Genomic DNA, 24,446 nt, shown 5'->3' on the forward strand with positions numbered 1-24,446 from the left:
GGTTCCTTAATTTAGAGAGGCCTTACATACCTCCGTTGAGCCTTAAGTGTACTTCCTCTTCCGCATGAAGAACAATTCAATTAATTAATATTCATAATGCTGCTTGGGGCTTTCATAGCGGAATAAAATGCACCTTCTAATTCACACTTAAGCACTGATTATATGCCATTCTTCGAAACTCATGCTCTAAATTCATGTATCAAACGCGCAACCACGAAAGGCTAAAACTAGGATATGCGCATTCGTCCAGAGTAGTAGAAACAACTTATATTTTAGCTAATTTATTTAGATTATCAGGAAGAGATTAAGAAAATATAGCACAAAGTAAGCGTAAGGTTATTTATGAAATTGTATTAATGGTTGACCACAAATGCTTTCCACCCAGGCACTACATTCAAGGATATATAATGCGTGCTTAGTAAATAGATAAGATAACGAGTAACGCTTCATGAATTTTCCAGAATAAAACCTTAATGCAAGGGTATCACTATAAAAAACAGACAATTTTCAAGGTAGCAAAAATAAAAACTTTCAACATAGTTTTCAATGATTCAACGTATCTCAATTTATAATTAATTAGAGTCCTGGAGAAAATATTGCCGATCGATTCAAAATCACGGTTCATTTCCTATTGTGTCTTATCGTTCCCATATTTTCAAACGTAATAGACCCAGAAACTGAAGAATTCAAATATCATATTTTTTTCGAAACACTATTCAAGTGAAATACATGTACAACTTCCTCGTTCCCACGATTAGTTTAGGGGGCGGAGAGGGGTGGAAGGTCATAGAGCGGAGGGCGGGCGGGGTGGACTGGAGGTTTGAGGCGAGGTGGTGGGGGCAAAGGGCATTAGCTTCGCGGTGCGGGGGGCAGAGGGAGTTTGCGGAGGAGGCGGTCGCTCCGGCGGTGTATAGCGGCGGGGATGAGAGTGGCCAACATAGTTGCGGCCGAAGTAATCCCACCGAGAGAGGGCGGTGCGGGGAGAGAGGGCGCGGCGGGGATGAACCGACCGGGTGCGGTGAAGTTGGCCGCGCCGCGGGGCCGGCCGATGGTTTGGCGTTTGCCGCCGAGGCGAAGGCTTGAGAGAGAGAGATTGACGTTTCCGGTATTAGGAGGTGGTAGGGGGTGGTGGTGCGGGGGCTTAGGCTCCCCAGTGGGATGTGGGTACAAGTAAAACAGGGCGGGAAGTAGCGTACTGGTCAAGGAGAGGTAGAAATTGGATGAGACGTCGAGAGGTCAAGCACAGCCCTCGAAATCTCTGATTCGCCCCCAATTAGTATTTATCATCGGATTCAGAGCAGCGATTTGAATGATGCCCGTTTGCCTATTGCGCCCAATCCAAACGCACGCCTATCGGATCGGCTAATTGGCACCTCGTTTTTCGCAACATTTTTCCAGAAACGGACACTCCAACAAAGCCGCAGGAGTGAGGGGTAGAGAAGGGCACGGAGAGAGCAGAGATTCATTATAAAATTTAATTAAAACGAACGGATTGGCCGAGCATTGTGCCACAGCCGAATTGGAGTGTTCCGATGGTTTTTCTCGGAAAAAGTTCATGGAGCCGGCTCACCGAATGCATCGGGCCTCGACGCCAAATTGCGGCGAAATAATGCAAAAGTTCATGAATATTGTGGCGGGCCGCGAAACAAAAGTGGCTGGTTCCCCGCTATCTCATTCCGACTTCTCATTATGAATGACGTCCATTTGTATTAACGAACGAAAGTCACAGACGCCGCGGCGAGAGCTTTCATTGGCTCGGCTGATGAATAATTTTGACACCTGCGCAAATTGGCACTTGGATTGGCCGGAGGGTTCCGTCAGTCCGCGCAGAGCCATTCAATTCGAAGCGGCACGCGGCAGACATTTCAGAGGCATGGAATTTTTGAATGGAAAGAAATAAAGGATGGTCTAAATGGACCACTTTTAGGGGGCCGCCGGGATTCATATGTGCCGGGCAGCAATTGGGAAGGTTTTGTGGGAGGTTTCCCATCGATCCGTGGAATCTTTTCGGTCGAGATAAGCAGTGGGGGCAGCGTCCATTATCTGGACGTCTCGAAGGAATCGCTGGAGTAGTTAGGGAGCGTCCATTGCTTACGCATCACTGGTCGTGGAGTTGGTCGAGGGGGAGGAAAAGCGAGAGGAGAATAAGGAGTGGCTGGGAAGACAGATAGGGAGAGAGGGAGACTCGGGTGCTTCGCAACAGGATTTGCGTTCTCCAGTGAGTTGTGATTAGTTTGGACTTGGCCGAGAGAGGGAGAGGGATCTGAAACCCCTGAATACATCCTCCTCCTCTCCGCCCCCATTCCAACTCTCTTCGCTAAGCCCTGTCCTTTTCCCTCCCAGAACTCTTTCTTCCTCTCCTCCTGTTTAAAGATATTCCCATCACCTCGGTATACCGCATGGAGTGAAAAACGCGATAAATAAATCAATCAGGATCGCGCGTATCAATCAGAGTAAATAAAAAACAACTCCCCATCCAAATTTTATATATATTACATATTCGACCCTCTGAACTGCAAATAAAGCATATTTATGTTACAAAATCATTCATACACACCAAGATATTCACAAAAACGTCAAAAATGCAAAGCACAATTTTGCTGTTACCTTATAATAAGAAAAATGTTGTCACTTTAATTTTAAGATAATTTTCAATAGCATGCTCATTTGCCTTTAGAGGTTATTTTCATACCAAAATTTCATTTAATTAATGCCAAGGTAGTATTTAACCAATAGTTGTATCTATATACTTTTTGAGTGTCACTCAGTATTTATGAAAGCTGTTGCACCCTTAATATTCTTCACTTAGAGCCCTGAGGATGAAATACATGATAATTCGAAACGTTGGCTGAGAAGAATTGCTAATCATTTGCTCACACCGATAATTTCGACCATGACTGAATTGTTACTGTATTATTATTATTGCTGTACATGACTGAATTATTGCGGTATGTCGATGAATATTTTATTAGCTCTGTTTCCGAGATGCACAACATCCCACCGGAGAATTAATCGAAACAGCCCACCATTTCGCTTAAAAGTATATCGAAGCAAAACATTTCCATTACAAAGCACTCTAAAAATACGAAAAAAATTAAATTGACCGTAAAACGCCATTATTTTTTTGCGAAATAGTCTCAGTGTATTTAGTTTAAGATAAAAAATCACGACTTAGGAAATTGTCATAGAATTCTGAGATCTTAAGGCATTCTGGAGAAGTGTAAACAATTGTTGAAGTGGAATCACCATACAAAATTCGTAATTCTTAATTCTTAGGGTCGCACTTTACGGTCCAAACTTATGCTTGGAGTGACTTTATAATCAAAGAGATATTAACAATCGTGAGAATACATTCATTCACCTTGAAAAATCATCTGCACCAACATTATCGTTAGTATACACGCACATTATAAGCGGTCAGATTCCGGAGAAATTTAAGTACCAGTAAGTTTTATTAGATAGAGAAACGGCTGTTAATCGTCTCTGACGAATGTTGAAAATTATATCCATTCCTTTCACCCTTCTACCCTTCTTTTTTACCCACTCCTCCATCTCAGAAGATCTCCTTGAGAAGGGTTTGGTGAGGTAGGGGGTGGGAAAGATCTGCGGTGGAGGAGATAGTTAGCTGGTGTTCTGCTTGGCGTAGGGGAAGTGTAGTGGGACGGGGAAGCAACTGTCAGTTCTGCTCGGCGGAGCGGTCACTTCACCCGCTGTTCGGAGAATGGACAAATTAAGGAAGGGACGAGAGGGAGCATATCCCTCTGAATTCGAGAGGAATTGGAGATAAGAGTAAGGGCGCTTTGACTGAAGAACATTTTCAATGTGCTGATTTCCTTACAAAACTATGGTTGAATTAACAATCATTTCATTGAAATCAAGAAAACTAAGTTGTATCATGCATGCAAATTAGGCATTCAGGCACTGTATGTAAAAATTAACAGATGAAATGTTTGGAAAAGTAAATTTTCAGAGATACTTTGGTGGTGCACTCACATAAAAATAATTGAAAAGTGGAAATAATTCAGAATGTTGTAATCAGTTGATTTATAAATTAAATGTTTTGAAATTAATTTTTAAAACTTTAATCTTAAAATCGTGATTTATGCAGAGTGGTTTAAGAATATATATCATGCCTAATAAGAATTATTGCGTTCAAGACAAAAACGATCAACATTCAGATATGGAATGCCTAACCTGGTGGGAAGAGTCATTCACACCCGGGAAAGAATCAAATCCTAATTAACAATCAATATCAGTTGGCATTCTACCTACTCCGTGGTACACACGTAAAATTAATTTTCAACTTGTTAATGCTCATTTTTATTTTCAATTTACAATAATTTTATGGAGTTGGCAGTAATCAGTGACTGTGGAAAAAAAACAAATCGATTTATTACATCCAATGCAGAGACATCAAAAATTTTTTAGTTACGGAATTCATTATTATAAAGCCACGGTACCTGTCTCTCAATGGTCATACATGCCATGTGTTCCAATACTGGTGGTGCCGACGCATCAGACACATCTTCAGCCATGAAATGTAGTTTTTGTCCCGTTAGGTCTACTGAAAATGGTGGTTGGTAATTTTTAAAATGTAGACATTAAAAGTAAAGAATGAAGCCTAAGATTTTATACGTCATTCTACGTTTCAACGATTCCTACTATGAAGCATCAGTCATAATATTTACCAACACCTGCTTCTTGTAGGGAAAAGCTCTCCTCCCCAATGCTGGATTGGTTTTATCTTTCAAACACGTATTTCTTTGCTAAAATAGAAATCCTTTAGCGTGCATGATTGATAGCCATCATATTTTTTGCTCCATGATGTCACCAGGAACATTCCAAACAGGTCTCACTCGGTTATTTACGCTCCAAAACTCCAGTGTCGTTCCCTGTCTTACCAATTTCTTCCATCCGATGGTGTTAGCCACCCTTCTCTTTTGAACGTAGACATCTAGCAGCTCCAACTGCTCTCCACTCATGTCGCTCAAGAAAAGATTTTATTATTTCATCCCATTCCTTACCCCTCCTACCTCTTTCTGCATTGCAGAAATTTATTTTTAACATTACAGTGTGAAAAAAATAATTAATGGTAAAATATTGAGCAAAGCTGTTTTATAATCATCCTTGTGCCACACGTAAGTAATATTACTTAAACTTCGAAGGTGGAAAGTGGCATGGATCATGAATGATTTCAAGTATACTTGATAAAGACTGTTAACATTTTTTCTGAGGCAAAGAACGACGCCCTGGTAAAAAAATCTTGAGACAGAAGTAACAAACGCAGATATTTTTCACAAATTAATCATATTTTCATACTACAGAACTACATTATATTTTATCATTTTGCTGCTGAAAATTATAATTAGAGCTAAGGCAACTAAGATGGTTAGAGAGAACCACATATTTCACCGAAAACAGAGGGAAAAAGTATCCTATTTATACCTCATCAGAAGGCATATATAAAAGACTATAACATGTGACCAAGTAAACTCTAATAAAAACAATAAAAATAATTACTTTACGTAAAATGAGCCAAACGGAAGAGAATTACACTGATTCCAAACCGAAACAGCATACTTAATTACCATTTTAATTTTCTAACAAGCTTATTACAGTTGTTATCTACATTAATTACAAAGAGAATGATAAATAGCTACTTTTTCGGCTAACCCAATCGTAAAAATTCTGACCTCTCATTTCAAGTCCTAGTTACACTAAAACTTACAACGTGTCAAGAACTATCACGAGATACATTTTGCTTCTGCCCTCTCGTTATCCTCTTGATCATGCCCGATAATTAGAAATTTCAAGAAGGTTTAAGGCTTACTGTTTCAAAGAAGCTTTGAGAAGAAGAGTCTTCGAGTAAATTCGACACGGAAAGAAGATATTTGGACACCACGTAGACCTTTCCAGCCAAATCCTCCTTATTGCATTTCCGTCTTAGTCACGTACCTATAATTCCGACACTGCTATCTTTCACGCCGCGTCTCCTTGTCGTCAGCGACTTTTATTCCCCTTCCTCCTCCTTTAATTTTCCGATTCTCCCCTTCCTTCAACACTCATCTCCTCGCTGGATCGTTATGACGAAGGGCATCGAGGAGGAGTTAGGAAGGAGGGAGGAAAGGGTATGGGATGGATGGGGTACACGGAGGACGCGAATGGCTAGGAGGGATGACGACGCTTGGAGTGAGCCATAAGGGCCCAGCTATGAAAGAGGAAGGGGATGGGTGGAATGATGGTGGTGAGGATGGAATGAGAGGAGAGGGTGCGAGGGAGAGTGATAGAGGGAGAGAAAGTGACTTGCGTGGGGGTTTGGGGAGGTAAGAGCAACGAAGTGAGAAGTGGTGTGGGGTGAGGCGAGGCATGATTTATGCAGTAGCCAATGACGGCACGCCCGCACTCCCAGCGTGCTTGGCACAACCCACCGTTAACATCGGCCGCTATGGATATTATTAATCTGGGAGTCTATGGGGTCGCGCGGGGCGGAATTGCGAAGTGGAGGAGTAGGCACCGCTGCATGATTTCGAATCTTCCCCTTAGGGGTTCGGAATGGAGCAAGCAAAGCCTCCCCGGCTACTCACCGCTACAGCACCGGACCCCCGATTCGTTAAATATCAATGCTAACAGGTTATGATTTAACCGTGTTTAATAGTATGGGTCACGCGGCGGTCGTTGTTTGCAAGGCTGGGGATCGATTTGTTTGTTCAGTTCGTAGTTTCGGATTGTTTGCACGCTGCACGTCTGGCTTCGAGCCCCGAGGGGAGCGACTGGGGAAAGGTGGGAGGGGGGGATTAAATTCTGATGTGATTTTCCGATAAACGACCTTTCGAAGCGGAAGGAGAAAGGTTGGAGCGGTGAGAAACTTTAATCATAGCGCATTGCGGTATTCCGAAGTGCTTAGGAGACTCGTTAAGCGAGATATTTAAGTATTTTTATAATGCTCGGAAAAAAAATCATAAGCAAATGTGTTAATAAGACGGAGCTATAATTTTAATCCTTCAAAATATGACTTTGATGGAAACTACCGTTGCTGCCAAGATAGAGTCTACTATTTTGTACAAAACTGTTTCATTCTGTGATAAGTGCACACCTACCACTATTTTAATCATTTATGTATAAAATACTCACAGAGTTAATGAAATAATAAGATAATGATAGCTATTAGATGAGATTCAAATGTAATTTATCGAAGTATTCAATATTTTTCAACATTTTTCTTCATCATTATATTCATCGGAATAGAGCTACTTCAGATTTATTCCCATTCAATGCGTGCCGCACAACTGGCGATTATCAACTCAAAGTGAATTATGGTATTCTTTCAATCTCTTTTTCGTAAGAATAGCAAGATACAATATTATTAGCAATATATTGTGCCTGAAGACATCACTGTACGGTAAATGATACTGTAGGCAAAAATGCTGTGTTAGGTGAGAAATATCAGCATGAATAGAAAAAATATCCTCAAAGGTATGTCAACTGTTTTTGAATATTTTCGTTAAAGCAGTTAAACATGCAGGTGCTGGAATACCCATTCTTTTGATATAAAAACAGGAGTAATCTGGAAAGCAAATAAAATATTGGTTGACGAGCATGACGTGTAGCATGATAATAATGTTTTTTCTGGAAAAATCATACAAATATGAATATTTTTGTTTTTACTATTGAAATGGTTCCGTGTTGGCACCAGAGCCACCGTCCTAGTGAGTTCCCAAGAGGCCACTTCAAGTCTACAAAAAAACCGGAATCAAGTTACGAAATGGAGTTAATTTAAGTTTTGTGGCATCATTTATTTAGCTCAACTTCGATGAGAGCTCTCCAATTGGTTTGTTGCGTAAAGTCAAAACTCCTACTACCGCGATAAAATACTCTATATCCAGTTAATTCTGTTTGAACTAATATTTGAGTTCTCCATGCCATCATTAATACTGCTGGGTACCTTTTACTAACCGTGAAATAGAAAATTTTAGAACAGAAATGTTCACAGACAAAGAGTAAATACAAATATGAGTGGTCATTCATACTTCGTATTGATGTCGATTTTTAATTTTCTTCTGATTTCTTTGACGTTATACATATAGCACCTCAGTCAATCCATAATAAACTTCACACAAGGTTAACATAATTCAGCGTGGCATAATATTTTTACTCCAAACAAAAAAACATGAATATATATGAATAAATAATATTAAATAATTCCCATTTCCCGTCTCCTTGATCTATGGAGGTACTGTGATGCTGTTAGGTATGTAACTTGCCCCATTGCGGACCTTAATTAATAAAACAATGAAGGATCAGCCTTAGAACATGATGTGTCAGCCCCTATTTAGCATTAAAGAGCATATTTACATGATTTCAGGTATTATTTTATAAAAAATGGGAAAATATATCGTAAAAATAAATAATTTTTAGCAATAATTGGAAATAATCATCCCGTTTACTTCCCAAAATGCGCATTTCAGCGTTCAGCGTTTAACAAGCTCTAACACTCTAACTCTTTGGCTGCGACATTATCGTGGGTTAATGTCGCATAAAGTGAAAAATATATAAATCTAAAATATTCACGCTGATTCAAGATCTTCAAAAATACCGGGCGTGCAGAGTATTTTAGTCTACTAAAAGATGCGTTAAAGAGACCGTCACTTTAATAATAGCTGACATATTCCGTTTAGAGAGCCTGATGAATGTGCTCGTACTTATCCGACCAAGGAATTAAAAAAAATCAAAGAACTCTTAGTCGATATCTCCATCCCCTACTTCATCGTTGAGCGGTTAAAAAAAATATACATCCAGGAGGTAGAGAGATATTATTAATAAGGATTTATATTTCTTCCTTTTTATCATCCATCCGGCACACCATAGAGGCCCTTGAAATATCCGGCGCAGCCAACCTCCGTAAAAACGACAGCAGCCGCCCGGTTTCATTAATAATGGCAAACCGTCACCGGAGCGAAACGAGTGGCAACGGAGGAGGGAGGTGGAGGGAGAGGTGGGGGCTTAGAAAAAGGCCAAGGGAGTGGGGGGAAGTGCAGGGTGAGGGTTTGAAGGGAGGTGGGGGGAGAGGAAAAGGGTAGGCGGGAGGAAAGAGAGGTGACCGAGGAAAACCACGAATATCGCAACTTTAGCCCAATTCCCTCTCTCCCCCCCTTCGTACCCGAATTGGTCCTTGGTAGGGCCTTCCCCACAGCCGGAATCACAACCCCTTTATCGCCCTTCCACCCTCCTCCCCCGCACTAACTAGGACCCCCACACCCTCGTCCCTCTGCCCCCAACCGGCGCCCCCACCATCATTAATGCCATCAATTCCGCTCCCCACCCTAAAACCAAGCTTTCTTCCTCCCTCCCTCCATAGCTATCCAGCGCCGCGTTATACTGCCAGCGCTCTGCCTGCAATTCCTTTACACCTCGCCTCCCTCGGCTCCCTCGAATGTCTCTCCTCTCCATCCTTATATATACATCCAGCCAGCTACCTTACAACCTCCGTCGCCCCCGAAGAGTGCCTGGCTGGAAAATTTTACATCCATGCTTCCTCTCCACGGCGGAGCGCGCGCGAGAGAAGTCTCAATGGTCCCGAGCCAACCTCCTCGTCCCATTGCGGGTGCCTCGCTTGCCCTGCCGTGCAACCGCCATCTAATTCGGTGCCCTCCCTCGCTGCCTGAAATTTTCATATTCTCGCTCGGTCAAAATTAGGTACCTACTACGGTGGCTGCATCATGGCAACCGCAAATTTTTGCCCTAGTGGTTAGCTTGAAACTTAATGGGATTTTAGAGAAGGCCTTTTGTAACCTACCGGAATATTGTATAGAAGCGGAAATGACATGTTATTTTGAAATGTTTTACTAATCTCTCCTTTTTATGGTGAAATGATTAAAATTTTAACAAAAGTTAAGCTAAATAGGTATATTTTTATTTACAAATTTTGGGATGCAATTAAAATCATAGCTATTGACTTAAAAACGTCACCAAGCGAAATTGTTTGCTCAAATTAGTTGAAAAATTATTCTGGGATCCGATTACTTGCAAACAAAATTTATGCATGAGGATAGTTAATTTTGTAAGGGAAACGGTTAATATTAAAAACTAAATGATAAATGTGAAGCAGCGTCTCTTATTCAACTTCCAAAAAAAAATACAAACTATAGCCTTCCCATTGCCATTTACATTATAAATTTCTAATGCGTTTCTACAAAAAGGTTTTGTTTTATTCTTGATACTCTCCCATAATTCTATCAAAGTTGTCTACGATCGTTGTCTAGTAATTGAAATGCCTCAGAACCAATTTATTCAACTAGATTAACGATTGCTTATTTTTAATAATTAGTTCTTAGTCCTCATGTTATCAGTGGATGGTGTAATATTAACTTAACGTTCATTTAAATTATGCAGAGGCCTCTCTTTATTTGAGCCTACCGTCTTTGGGAATGATTTCGTTGCAGTAATCCCCAAAATCCTCTCCAGCTCCGTACCACATGCATAATACTCCTATTGCTCAGCATTCCCTCATCACTATATCCTAATCATTGTACCTTCCATCTCCTGCAATACTGGTGTTCTGCCATTTATCTTCTCCCAAGCATAAGCCTTCTACTACCACTCACCTTACCTTCTCTAACACATATTCTAAATCCTTCTCCTCTTCCCCTCAAATTTCCATCCCACATCCTTCCGCACTTGCAAGGCACAATCTATCCCCTGGGAATTCTGACAGGATATCCTCCCCTGCATCAGCTCTCCCTAGCTCCCCCGCCCATGAATCCCATTGGGAGGAAGTGGGAGGTGGGAATCAGTTACCCTCCCCCATAACTGATAAATCCGCACCCCTTTCGCTCTTAATCCGAAAGGGGGTTGGATTGACGAGCGGGGTCGCGGATAGGTTGAAACTTGGGGAATTAGGGTCCCAGCGAATAGCACCTCCTTTGCCTATACTGCTTCATCATAAGGCAAAACAAGGGATATTTAAGCTGCAGATGTGAGTGAGATAGACATAGTTTTACGGGGATGAGATGAGGATCACCTTCAATGCGTCCCAGATTTAATGATCAAGATTATTGGTGGCGATATTCCTGATGCCGTAGTGCTGTTCAAACCATGTGGGACTGACAAGGAAGAAGATTGAATCTACAGAATATATATATGTCAGAAATGAGGTAACAAAACTTGCCATGGTCCAAGCTTTGATGTTTTATGGATCCCGTACTTACAATTGTCATTCATGTTTTCTTCTCTCCTGAATTCTTGCTTCTGCGCATTTATCACGTAAAAAACTGAAAAAGAGATTATCCAGGAAAGGATTTGAAGTGAAATTTTGAGAACTGAATTTTTTATGCTGGAATATATCTTCATATTTTAGCGCTAATTATATTTTCGGGTGCAAAAACCTCTAAATTATTTAATACTTATAATTTGACTAACCCTAAAACGCACGTATTAATAGTTTATAAATTCCTTGTGCTCTAAAATTAAATATTGAAATTTTGAAATGATATATCGATTACTCTTAATACAAAATTTAAGCAAAGTTTAAAATATAAATCCGTAGACAAAGTTTCAAATATAATGCGATATTAGATTTTTTAAATCCTAGTAACGGCGTTGAAAGCCATAAGACCTATCATAGAGAAGCGATTAATGGCAAGAAATTAAGGCAATCAGCTGTAGTGCAATCGCAAGAACAAGCAATCGCAATTCCTACCGTTACATGGAGGGTTGGTGCAGTTGGTGTATTTTGGTGCTGAATAATGAAAAACGTAAGCTTTTTTATCAACGGTTCTTAGAACACTACCAATTTATCATCATAAATTATACGTAAAAATGTATGTATTTTTATCGCGTGGTAAATGTCTTCTGCAAGTAAGCGATGAAATTAAGAAGACGTAGCTCATGCGTTCTGAAAAAGAGGAGGTGTCAACGTAATGGATGTAGAAGAATAGTCATTAACCATGTGAACTCTAAAGACACTGACTTTAAAAAACTAATGCTTGTCCTAATCTACAGCTATAACCGAGTAGATAGATAGAAAATATGATAAATGACACTTCCAGTAGCGCCAGATGCGTTTGTTTCTCAAGAGGACAATTAATCTTTAGGGCTTTTATCCCATACCCTCCCCAACCGGAATATCTTCGTTTCGCCACAATTTTAACTTTCAGACGCGTATGTGACACGTAAACACTGGCACCTTTTAACTAAAATTCCAAGATTGAATTTTTGGGCGAGGGCCCTACGTTGCCAATATTTTCGGTGAGATGCGGTTCATATAAATCTCGATTACCATATTTCACTATCAAAATTTACCTCCTCCCGAGTGAGAGAAAATATCTCAAGAAAGAAAAACTTATAATTTATCCCACAAATTTCACAGCAGTTAATTACTATCTACAATATATTAGGTGTAAGAAAGTAGGATCAATTGCGACACTGGACTGGGGTAGCTGAAATATTTGTATTTGGTATTGGGAAGGCATATTTGGTTGATCAAAAGTCAGAAAGAATACATACCTATTGCATTCATTCAGATGAGCCATTATTAAATTGTCAAAACTGAATTTTCATGTAAATTTTGTGAGTCGATGTGTTTCTATAATTAATATTGAATTAATAATGATGATTTTATAAATGAATCTACAATGAGCACCTTTTTCTTTACCAATTGAAAGTGATGATTTTAAATAATTAATGGGTATAGATATTTTAACCACAGATCCGATCCAATGGAAACAGTAAGAGGTAAAATTGCTTGATCCCTGTTGCTGGGGACTGGCACCCGATAGGTTGGTTAAGGTCTCGGCACAAAAAACTCTAAATGGGGCATCCTTCCAATTATTTAGCCTTGATTAAGACCCCACCCCAAAACACACTGCCTCCGCCCACTCGCCAAATAGCCTTTTTCGTGCCGCCTCCTTCACACGCTTCCCGCCTAAACAAAACGGGCCGCCAAAGCGTCAGGAGCAGAGGTTCGTGACGGTGGGGGGTGGTGATGGGACCCCGCCCTCTTTCCTCCCATCCACCCCGTTTCCCTCTCCATGCGTCGCAACCCCCTCGCACCCTGTCCTCCCGGTCGGCAGTCCCTTGTTATGTATGCAACACAATTAACACGCCACCCTCCACACGCCGACCGCCCACCCGCAAGACCACCTCTCCGGTCGCCACCGACCCACGTTCTCGCATACCCGAGAAACAGTGCATCGGGGGCTTCCTTCCTGCCGCGAACGCAGGGGAAGTGCGAGTCTGGGGGACGGTGGCAGGGAAGGTGCAGGTGCAGAAGCAGGACAACTTGATCGTTTCTGAATCGTCGCTTAGTGATTTTAAACAATGGGTAAGACGGGAAAAATGAACCATGTTATCAATTTCTTCCTAATTGATATAATTTTAGGAGTGACTGAGGAAATACTGTATTTGACCACTTCAGTAGCACTGTCCTCAAGCACTAAATTTCCGCTTTACTAAAAAATTAGACGAAAATTAAATTCATTAAAAATTCCCGTCATTACATAATTTTTTCCGTCCAGTTAGGCAGTAAAAAGCTTAACCGCAGGAATAGAAGGATCAACAACTTTGCTATTTCCACAATTTCCATTAATTATAGTAAAAAATCTTAGTTTAAAGTTGTGGAAGGACCTTTGAGTATGTATTTAAATTGCTGTAGGTACATTGGTTCTCCAAATATACGGTATACCAAATATCCCCTCTGATATTGGTTGAGTATAAGTCAACTTCAATTCAAAGGTGAATGTCCTCTTTCGGGGTAACTTAAGCCTATTCAGTTTAAGTTTGTATGTGATACCTATGTTCAATGCGTGGGAAATTCTACATTAATGATGAGTAGAACTAAATAGAGGCAATAATTATGAAGATACTCGTATTTAAATAGCTTTATGAGAAATATGCCTTGACTGGCTGCATATTAGGATCATATGTGAACTGGAGTATTTTACAAATCAAAAATTAAATATGGATTCAACTTGACTTCAGCATGTCCTGAAATGGCAACAGATATTATACATAAACCATTGCACATTGCGCCACCTGAAATTATGGAACTGAAATGAGAAACTTCTAGTAAAAGTATAGATTTTTTCTGGGTATTATACTAATTTAGAACCACAGCAACAGAGAATTGGTTGACACAGTACTAACCGATGACTTTACGCCTAGTTATTTCATTTCACTCCAGTTATTCTGCAACCAAAAATACTTTTCGGAGTTGAGTCCAACGTTTTTCTCACACCGTTTGCACCGTTTGCATTGCAGGATTCGGACGGAGAGCAACGGAGGCGCGTGGTGTCCCAAGCAGCAGGTCACCAAGGAGCCCAAAGAGTGGCTGGAGATCGACCTGCATTCCGTGCACGTGCTCACTGCGGCCGAGACGCAGGGCCGGTTCGGAAACGGTCAGGGCCAGGAGTACGCCGAGGCATACCTGCTGGAATATTGGCGCCCCCGGCTGGGAAAGTGGGTGCGATATCGGGACATTAAAGGAGAAGAGGTAAGCCCTTCGAAGACGCTGCTTTGAAGTTAACGTTTTGAATTAACGATACGTTCACCCCCTACCCTGAATTTACCAAAGTGCATTTTATATCACCGATTTCGTTAAGTTTTGATTTAATAAAATAGCGTACAGGCAATTTTAAATTTTAAAAACGTTCACTTTAGGCGAAAAATAACGCCTTTATTCCTAGATCCTGGGTTCAAAATCAAGAATCAAATTCTGGAAGGAAAATAAATATGTGATAAGGATAGAATATGATTATAACGTTCGTGTTTTTTTAAACGATGGTACATATTTTTCTGCGGGTCATTTTTTCATTTCGCATGTTTCAGTATCTTAACATCGAGAAAATGACAATTATCCTATTTGAAAACTTAGTGTTTCATTACCTCTATGTATTATTTAAAGTTACGAGCTTCAAAATTGAAGACAAAGTTATTTGCGTGGGAAAAAGCTATTTCCATCCGGTTCTTAGACGTTTTTTATTATTTAAAATTCTTTTAGAGACTCTTTGGAAGTGAATTTTGGGTATCAAACTTTTATTAATATATTTCACTAAGTCGACTGTGTAGCATTTATTTAACAGGAAGAAAACTAGGGTCATGATATATAAACTCACTGAAATGAATATTCGTGTGAACTATGAATTTAATTCAAGGATTACGTAAATGTTCCATGCAATGAAATAACTTATAAATGAAACACTCTTGTTTCGAAAAATAAATGTACCGATATAATCAACTTTACCGCTCGGTCAAGCGATCACTCTCCGAGTTTTAGAGAATTATCAAGTTTTTTAACTTTGTAACGCCAAATCTAGGCCACCTAATTGTATCGACTGATGTCAACCGTTTAATCGGCTCGTAAATAAGGAAAAACTATTATTGAACAAAGCTCAGCCTGTCAAAGAGAAATGCAGATCCATATTTTTTTATTGCTACACGAGACTGTTCATTAACCTGAAGCCGTCGGGCAATATCGGTTACCTGGGCAACCGACGAACGCACACAGACCCAGAGAGGCACGCACAAAGCGAGGGTTGGGTAGACTGTTCGTCGCCGTCCTCCGCTGTTGACCGGCAGTAATGGCAGACAAGTAGTCTGCCAAGAGTGGATAAAGGCTCCCTAGCGTACTCGTCGCTGTCACGCGATATACTTGGTTCGGCTTTTCCTTCAGCAACCGACGATATTGATTCGCTGCCTCGGCTCCCCGCTCGAAGCCTGTCCCCTTCACCTCTTGCGAAGCAAATTGGTTGCCGGCCAAGCAGGTGAATCGAGTAGGGAGGCATGTTGGGAGGACGGTCTGAGGAACGCGAGGGATGTGAGGTAATAAGACAGAAAATTTGATACTGGATGCATTAGGGGCGCGCGGATATTGAATAAGTGCCTTATTAAGAAAAAAATTAACTCGAGGTAGACGGTTAACTGGTCTTGAAGTGGAGAATGATAAGTTTGAAGAAATAGCATTAATGCGAGGGGGAAATGAGGGATATTAACTTAAAATTTCGACATAATTTGCTAAAATTTGCCTCTCAGATGGGAGAAATAAAATGAAATTTGAAAAACTCAATAACATAATATGCAATAACATAATCCGCTCTTTAGTTTATTCTTGATCCCGGTCGAAATAATCTCACTGACCAAAAGATAGGGGTGCGAAACGTAGACTCTACATGCCTTCTGTCTGTAAGTTACATGCAAGTATCATAAAAGTAAAAGGAAAATGTCGTTGCATACATTATTTTAACTTCCCTTCATCCAAAAATGTTCTTGCCCTGAAGACTCATCTATTCTATCAAGATCACTCGTAGAAATTGAACATTAGCTCCTCGCCTCACTGTTACCGCCCAGTCTAGCTATGTGGTTACGGGTTATTTCTGAAGAAAAAAGATGCTTCATCATCAAAAGATTTCATTGGATTACAAAAGACGGCAGTAGGCGCAATGTACCAAAATATCTACACAATTGCAAGCAGAGATTTTTCTGAATGGCAATGGGCTGAAGACCAAAGAGAGCTCGAAGTATTCAATGAGGTAATAAGGCGACCTGAGAGAGTAATAATTACACCGAGGGAGAGGCACAAGAGGGGTGTGCGGGAGGCACAGTGACATCTCCGGTTGGCACGTCGATAAGGTCGTCCCTTGGAACAGTGTTTCCTCAGCAGCAAATCCATTATAAGCACGATTCAACAATAATAACTATCAATTACCAAAATGGGGCTAACTTCCAGCTTAGGAGCTGAAAACGTTAATTTCCTTATCGCAGCGGTCATGACTTTGTTAGCGGAGGGACTAAAGAAGACTTGGTTGATACTTATTTTTAAAAAAGACAGGCCACCAAGCGTTGCTCGGGAAAGATAATAAGAAAAGTGGGAAACTTGGAACTCATGGTCATATTGCAGGATTTTTGGCACGCTGAACAGTAACAATGGGAAAAAATATTTTCCGTAAAACGCGCACGGAATCAGCCTATATCCCGCTCCACAACATTGATCACTATGTGTCCGTACGTGAGTAGACCAAAAACGTATTGTGAACTCATACCTAAACAAAAAGGTTTGCAGCGAGAGGATTAATTGGTAAAACGCGCTACCACGCAAAAAGCAACTGAAAATCTTATACCAACTTTCAAGGAAAAATCATGCTAGCAAAAACCTAAATCTAAATCATAGGGAACTAGCACTCCATCCGGCGTTCCTCGGGAAGGGTACGGAGAGAAGAAGGAAACTTGGAAGTTAAATTATTTTCCCGAATTAAATAGGGCAAATTAAATAAATTTCATATACAGTTTTACACACTGGGTCGGTTTTAAATACTAAAATATTCATATAGATGCGTTAGTTACTTTCAAATTATATTTTACATAAACCAAATACCGCCGAAAAATTGGATAGATAAAACAAAGTAATAACGTTATTTACGAGGAACTTAATTAAAAATTTCTACGTCAACTAAATTTGATGCATAATGACTTTTCAAGCTTGTGAAAAAATTCAGGTAGCTTGTAAACCCCCCGAGCCACCACCAATCAATTTTAAACTAATATTCACGTCACTTGAAATATTTATTTTGGCTTGTTTGTGGCGGGCACAAAAAATCATAATGAACTTTGGAAAGAGGGCAAATGTTTGCCGCCGATCGATGCCTGTGGTAATGAATAAAGCAATACGTCATTGAACACTGGGAGCATATCTTTTGACAGACGCACTCACCACACACAACAATACGTTACCTGTATTAATGATAAAATGTGTAGCGTTTCCGAACATACGACAATGGCGTTTATGGCGAACACGGCGGGGGAAATGCATGAAAAAATCATTTACCCTCGCCCTAGCCATTAAAGGCTCTCGTGCCCCACTCCAAACATCTACAATAGCAGCAACTACGACGGAATGGACGGCCCTCATTTCGCCCTGACCCTCGCCACCTCCAGGGCCTCGTCCAATTCGTCCCATGTCGCCCCTTGAAGAAAAACCTCGAGGTCGCTACACGTAAAGCGTTCCACTCTTTTCAAAGCTCCCTGCGCCGGGTGAAGAACCGAGAGGGCGTAGACGCCGGGAGAATAGATTGATAGGAATAATTTGTCATTTCATTTGAGCTCATCCTCCTCCCCCTCTAGAACCACTGACCACTTCTTTCGACCACTAAGGCTCTGTCCAAATATGTTTCCCCTTACCAATGTCTCCCTCTTTTCTTACGCCTTAGGCTATTCTAAAATCAAACCATAGCAATGACCAAAGGGATATTCTTCTCCCCTATAAGCTGAGGATGCATTTCATCAAAAAAAATAAAAACAATTATGCAATGAATTTTTGATATTTCCGAAAATTTCACAAAAAATTTAAATGCTCCCAAATACCTTTCTCGAGGGTACAACTTGCGGCACTGGAGGACCGCAATTACGTGAAAAATGGGTATTTTCTTTTCAACATAAACAATGAACTCTATCATCCTAGTATCTCCATGTTTGAAGAGTACAAGGAACATATTTACTGACGATATCATGAAGCAAAGGAAAAATAACAAGTCAGGACTAAAAAAGTGGCAGGGGAAGACTATAAGTTTATAAAAAACTGTTCCTATCGAAAGAATAGGTTAGGAAATCACTGGCTGGATTGAAAATGGTAAACGCAATACAGTACCATGAATGTATAAAATTAAGATACAAAATCAAATGAATCCATCAAGATCTCATGCCACCATAATGATACCACAGCTGGAGCGGTATATATGGCTGAGTAATTTTGCTAATACTTTTCGATGTGAAAGTAAAAGGATTCATTAATGAACTTTCCAGGCGTCAAAATACCTATTTGGGAACGGATATTCTAATCAATAGCCTTTAAAAGTAATCCCCTCAGCATTTTATATCTTTTTTGTATTTATGTCTGGATAAAAAATTAAAATGACTATTTGAATAACACTATAAACACAATCAGAAGAGTAGGTAAGAAGGATTCGTGAATCAATATTCATTTTTATGAAAACAAACCATATAATAATGGGAAAATGCGACATCATCTGAGAGGAAAAAGGTAATCCTTAAACATTCATGATCGGTAGTGCAGTGTACAATGTGTGCTTCGTCAAAGAAGTGAAACTACATGATAGAATGAATAATGGCGAAGGTCTATTATGCCTGGTAAGTACACCAATCGAAGCGTCGGGATTCCTTCATTATTCATGCCAAAATGAAAAAAAATAAAACATCCAGCGGCAATTCAATGCGTATTCTCCCGTAAATATACAACACTCTTCTTTCGCTTCTCCTCAATCGCTCACTCCTTACCTGTCACCCTTATTCAAACACTCCAAAAGCCATCCTAATACAGAGCAATTTACCCTCTTCGCAGCCAGCTCCCTCCCACAATATCCCAGCCCTGTCGCATCCTCTCCGCCCCTCCAACCTTACTCGTCCCAACCAATGCCTCCTATCGCTTCCCTCCTATTTCTTATTCCCGTACCACCCTCGAAACACCCAGCCCCCACTCCAAACGCTCTCGAAGCTTTATTCCATTTCCGAGCCGTTGCCTAGCAGCGCCGCAGGTGGGCGGTTAGGGCGGCCGCGGGCAATAACAAGTGCCTACGACGTGCCGTTGTTATGAAAATGAGATCCGTATCGATGGCAAACATGAAGAAGGGTGTATCGGTTTGAAAGGAACGAAGTTTTCTTAAAGGTGCCATAAACAACCATATTCAAAGTGTCGGAGAATGATGATGCCCATGTAATGAGATTCACTAAGCACACCGTTCAGGAGATAATCGAGCCACAACATTGGTATTTGTGTTTTACATCTAAGAAAATTTTTTTAGGCTCAATTATTCTCTGTTTTTCTTTCGTGAGGCATCTAAATTTTTTACCTACTAGCCTTCGTAAAAGATCAGAGAAGCCATGTATGCTTACTATATGCATAGAAAACTATACAAAATACTTAGAAGGATTCTGGAAGAATTTTTGCGAAGCCGGAAATTCGAAAGCCTTTAATAGCACGTTAATCAGTACATGTAACGTATTTACTGAAAAAATCGTTTGATAAGATTTATATCTGTATAAATGTAATAACTTGGATGGGATTCCGATACGAAACAGAAATGCATTGGTTTACAGCCTCTAATGTGATGTTCTTGATTCATTATCCTGTCATGAAATATAAGTTGTAAACATGAACTAAGGAAAAGGAGTCTCACCGAGGAAGTTTAGCAGTAAAATCCCTGCATTTGAAGCAATTATAAAAAGTTCCATTGAATATCTTCTTTTCTCGCCATTTCGTATTAGAAAAAGGTGTATCAATTGGGGCTGGATTTGGTTTAACAATACAGTCTTTAAGGAATCATAAACAGTTCCCAGGAATATCTTCTGATTCATCTTTTCGCATTAGACAAAGAAGTAACAATAGTAGATAGGGTTATATCGTAGACAGTGCAGCGGAAGCTTGCTGGAATTAATGAAAGAATATAATTTGGATATTACTTCGAAGTGGATAAGGGACTGAGTGGCAATCAATACTACGCCTGATATAGGGAATGGCTTCCTCTTGGGGAGGATGAGGCTAGTGGAGGGACACCGGGTGCAGGCGAGAGGAAGCTTCGAGGGAAATGGCGTGGGGGATGGGCGCAGCGCCTGGTGTCACGTGACCGAGGGCTAGAGGTCGTGGAAATCGAAAACAATGGTTTTATCATTTGTCTCACTCTCTTTCTCCTCCGAGAGGGTCGTCCAATCCACCCTGGGGATATCTGGCCAGGGGGTTAGGCGAGCGACGGATGGAGTTGAGCCACCGCGTGGGGGAAGAAACCACAGGATCGGATACTAGACGATCATGATTTACGACTCTCTACCCTGAGATAGGAGGCAAAAGAAAGTGGAGGCGGATAAAGAGATAGGAATAGGGGGTGACAGTGGGGAGGAGGGGGGGGGGGGTTGACGGCGTCCGGAGAGGTCCCAGGGCTAGCAGAGGCGATCCCTTCGCAGTCGCCTCTCCAGTGGGAGTCCCGGGTTAATGTACCGCGAGGGTCGGTGGAGGAGAGACTGAAATTGTCTAGCTGCTTACGTTTGGATGAGGTGGCCGGATGGTCGTTGGCTGGATTGGCCCCCGAAGTGCAGCGATGCGTGCTAGAGGATGATGAGCTGATCGATTCGCAGGTCCTATGCCGCGTGCCATGCGGAGCCTGGTAGAGCTAGAAATATAAGAGAAATGAGCGTTAAGAAACCTACCTTTGGAAAAAGTTAATTAGTGAAGACAATAATGGACATTGTTCAGCTATTAGCGCTCGCGTTTAATTGCTTCCTGAAAAAGATGTTAATTCCGCCAGAATAGGTACAGACGAATGAATAGAGGCAATTGGTGTCATTACAATCTGTCACTTGCACTCGTTCATCGCCAAAATCTTGCTCTCTAATCTCACCATTTTTGAATGTACAATCATAGATGTCATTTAGGTGATATTTGAAGAAATAATAAAAAAAATTATTTAGTATCAGGATAGAGTAGAAAATTTGTTTAACTGTATAAAAAACTCATGTCTGCCTTTCAAATCATTAATAATGATTAAAACGCTTGAATTAAACTAACAAAAAGGGATTTATACCATGAAAATTGAAGTCTTTAAGCATAGGAGTACCTTTTGCTCGAGACCATAGCTGCTCCTAATACTTAAAAATGCGTTATAGGGTAAGCAAATATCACACCAAAGCATAACTTTCAAGTGGAGGTAATATGAAGAATTAAATGAGAAGTGATAGGCAAACACGACATACACGAAAAAAGGTTATAACCATTGTGTAGGAATAACAAAATTATGCGCCATATTGAACACATTCGTGGACTCAAAGGTTGATTCGGTTGAATTGATACGCTTCAACTCCTGGGCAGGCTAAAATTAATGATCGAAAGATATGAAAGCAGACAAATAAACCGATGTGAATGATTCTTTAGGGCTTCCAGCGATACCATTAGCCGAGATGAGAAAATATAAACCCCGGAGTAAATGCAGTGAAGATAATTCAAAACTCGGAAAACAATCAATCAGCTGAGTTACATTCGTGGGACCCTGGCCATGCTTTCGTGAAACATCATTCTCTCCTCTTTCCCTTTCGGGAAGAAATAGGAAATGTCGATCAAAGAGGGTGAAAGAAAGGGTGGGGAGGAAAATAGAGAGGGTGGTTGGAAGTGTATGGTAGGGATGGGGAGAGAGTCAAAACGGTGGCAAGGGGTAGAGGAGGAGTCGCGTGGGGTTTTGGATAATGTGATTTGGGCGTATGTTGGCGGGAAAAGTGTGGGAGGCGTTGGGCTTCCGGCCAGCTCCAGAAATATATCGATCATTTATTCCATTCCACTTCCCTCCACCTCACCTCGCTCTCCATCCGATATATAGACTGTTCTCTTGATGCTCCTACCTCTCCCTTCACCGGCTAGATCCCCTCTCCGCGACCCTCCATCCTCCCCCGACCCAAACCTCAGCCTAGACCACCGCCTCCCGCTTTTTCATCCCCTCCACAAAAGACCCCCTCCTATCGTTTACCCCTTCCCCGACATTCTCTTGGTTTTCACGCCCCAATCTATTTGCGATTACTTTGTTTGCCAATTTAGCACTTGTCAATTCAGCGAAATGCCCTGCGGGTCTGATTAAATAGTTGCCGAGGAAGCTGTCCGAAGCAGGCTCGTGGGAATCATACTGGCAAACGATCAGTCTCGGTGTTAAGGGCTTTATTTGTGCGAAATTGAGGTAAAAATCATCTACTATTAGGAATTCTCGATTCTGTACATACTTGTAGCGATAATGTTCAGTATTAGATAAATTAGCAGCAAATCATACTGCCGAGAGCCCGTCCAATCCAGACTAATATTCCGGAAAGAATTAAAAAGAATCATTTCCGCCAATGTTGAATCCATATACCTGGTGACGCGTCTAAATTCTCTCTCTGGTCATGTTGTTTAACGGAAGTAAATTGAAGGGGTGGGCAGGCAAGGGGTACAAGTGATTTTTTTCTCAACAGATTTATGTAAAGTTAATTTTTAGAAGAAATACACAACTTGGTTGTCATGGGATACGAGTGAGTATCTATTCTGTACTGACATCGAGTGGGAAGGCAAATGCACTACTAAACATCTAATTTTTCTCGTTTGTTTACTAGAGCTTATTTTTGTACCTAACTGTGATTAGAAAAAAGAAATCACTTGTACCCGTTGGCTTTCAACCCACTCAATTATCAGCTGCGGCATTTCGCTGATTACTACGGACAACATGCACTGGGATCTATTTCATCTGTCAAGAGTTCATTTTTTGTCTGTTCGTGGATTTTTGAAAAGTAGGGCGTTAGACTTCGTGATTAGGCATTTTTTATTAATTCGTATTCCTACATTATTTTCACATTATCGTCATTGACTCGTATTTTCAATAGCTAAATCAGGTCCCGTAATTGGTTTTAAGGTTTATTACAGCAATTTAAAAAATGATATTTTGTAAGAGATAGGGTGTTTTCCATAATATATTATAGTTTTCAAGTATTGTGTTTTGAGTGAGGGGTCGTAAATATTCATTAAAAATGTAATGATATTATTGGATGAATAATACAATGACCCATAAAAGAGGAAATTGTTCAGGGATTACCTAGAAGTTTGAGTGCCGGTCACTAATTTAAAAGCCCTTCGAAAAATCCGGCTAGTTTTACCTAATTCATGCATTTTTTAAGATATAAGTAGTAAAAATATATTTATTACGAAGAGTATTTAAATAATTTACTAATGCATTGAACAGCAAATTTTGTGGACTTTAATATAATATCATGTAACATTAAAACCTACATTTTTTGGGCAATAAAAAGTTTAATCAAATACAGGCATCAAATGTATTATATATTTAATGGTCTATTTGAACTGTTCGATTCAAGTAAATCATTAAAAAAACGTTTTTTTACTCGCAATATTAAGTCCTTGGTAATCTTCAGAGAGATTACCAGGAGGTTGAATTACGACATTGGTACACCAAGTGCTATAGAGGCAACTATTTACAACTAATTAGTTCGGGAGTGAATCACCGAGGTTTCACCGCAGGGAGAAGTTCTCTATAAACGTTTTTCCATCCACTACAATTTGAGCGGCGATCAACATGCAAAACTAATGACATTCTCGCAGGGAATCAAACGGCCTACGCAGAAGGGAAGAGTTGTTATCCAATCGGAATGGGATCAACCACCTCTTTGCGCTTGGAGTATTTGCTTTGCCTCCAGCCGACACTCCTGATGATCCCTTCGCAGGCACCTTTCAACACACAGTCTGCTAATTCCCTTCCAACCAAACCTCTTCACAATACTCGACCTTCGTTATCGCTTATATTCCACGGAAAATCAGAATTTCCGGGAATCTAAATAACTCGGGGAACAAATTTCTCCGCTTAAGAAAAGATTATATTTCCTGGGTGAAGATGTGAGTAATAGTATGTTATTTTCTGCAAAAATAT

General features: G+C 40.5%; 1 protein-coding gene across 1 annotated transcript in view; it reads left to right on the plus strand.

Moving 5' to 3' along the window:
• Nucleotides 1-24,446, plus strand: part of LOC124159508 (discoidin domain-containing receptor 2-like) — a 574,242-nt gene that overhangs the window by 429,524 nt on the left and 120,272 nt on the right. Inside the window, exon 6 of the mRNA XM_046535367.1 lies at nt 14,254-14,485. Within this exon, the coding sequence (XP_046391323.1) occupies nt 14,254-14,485 (232 nt within the window). The remainder of the gene's footprint in view (nt 1-14,253; nt 14,486-24,446) is intronic.

This window comes from Ischnura elegans, chromosome 1 (assembly GCF_921293095.1).
Source record: "Ischnura elegans chromosome 1, ioIscEleg1.1, whole genome shotgun sequence".
Lineage (NCBI taxonomy): Eukaryota > Metazoa > Arthropoda > Insecta > Odonata > Coenagrionidae > Ischnura > Ischnura elegans.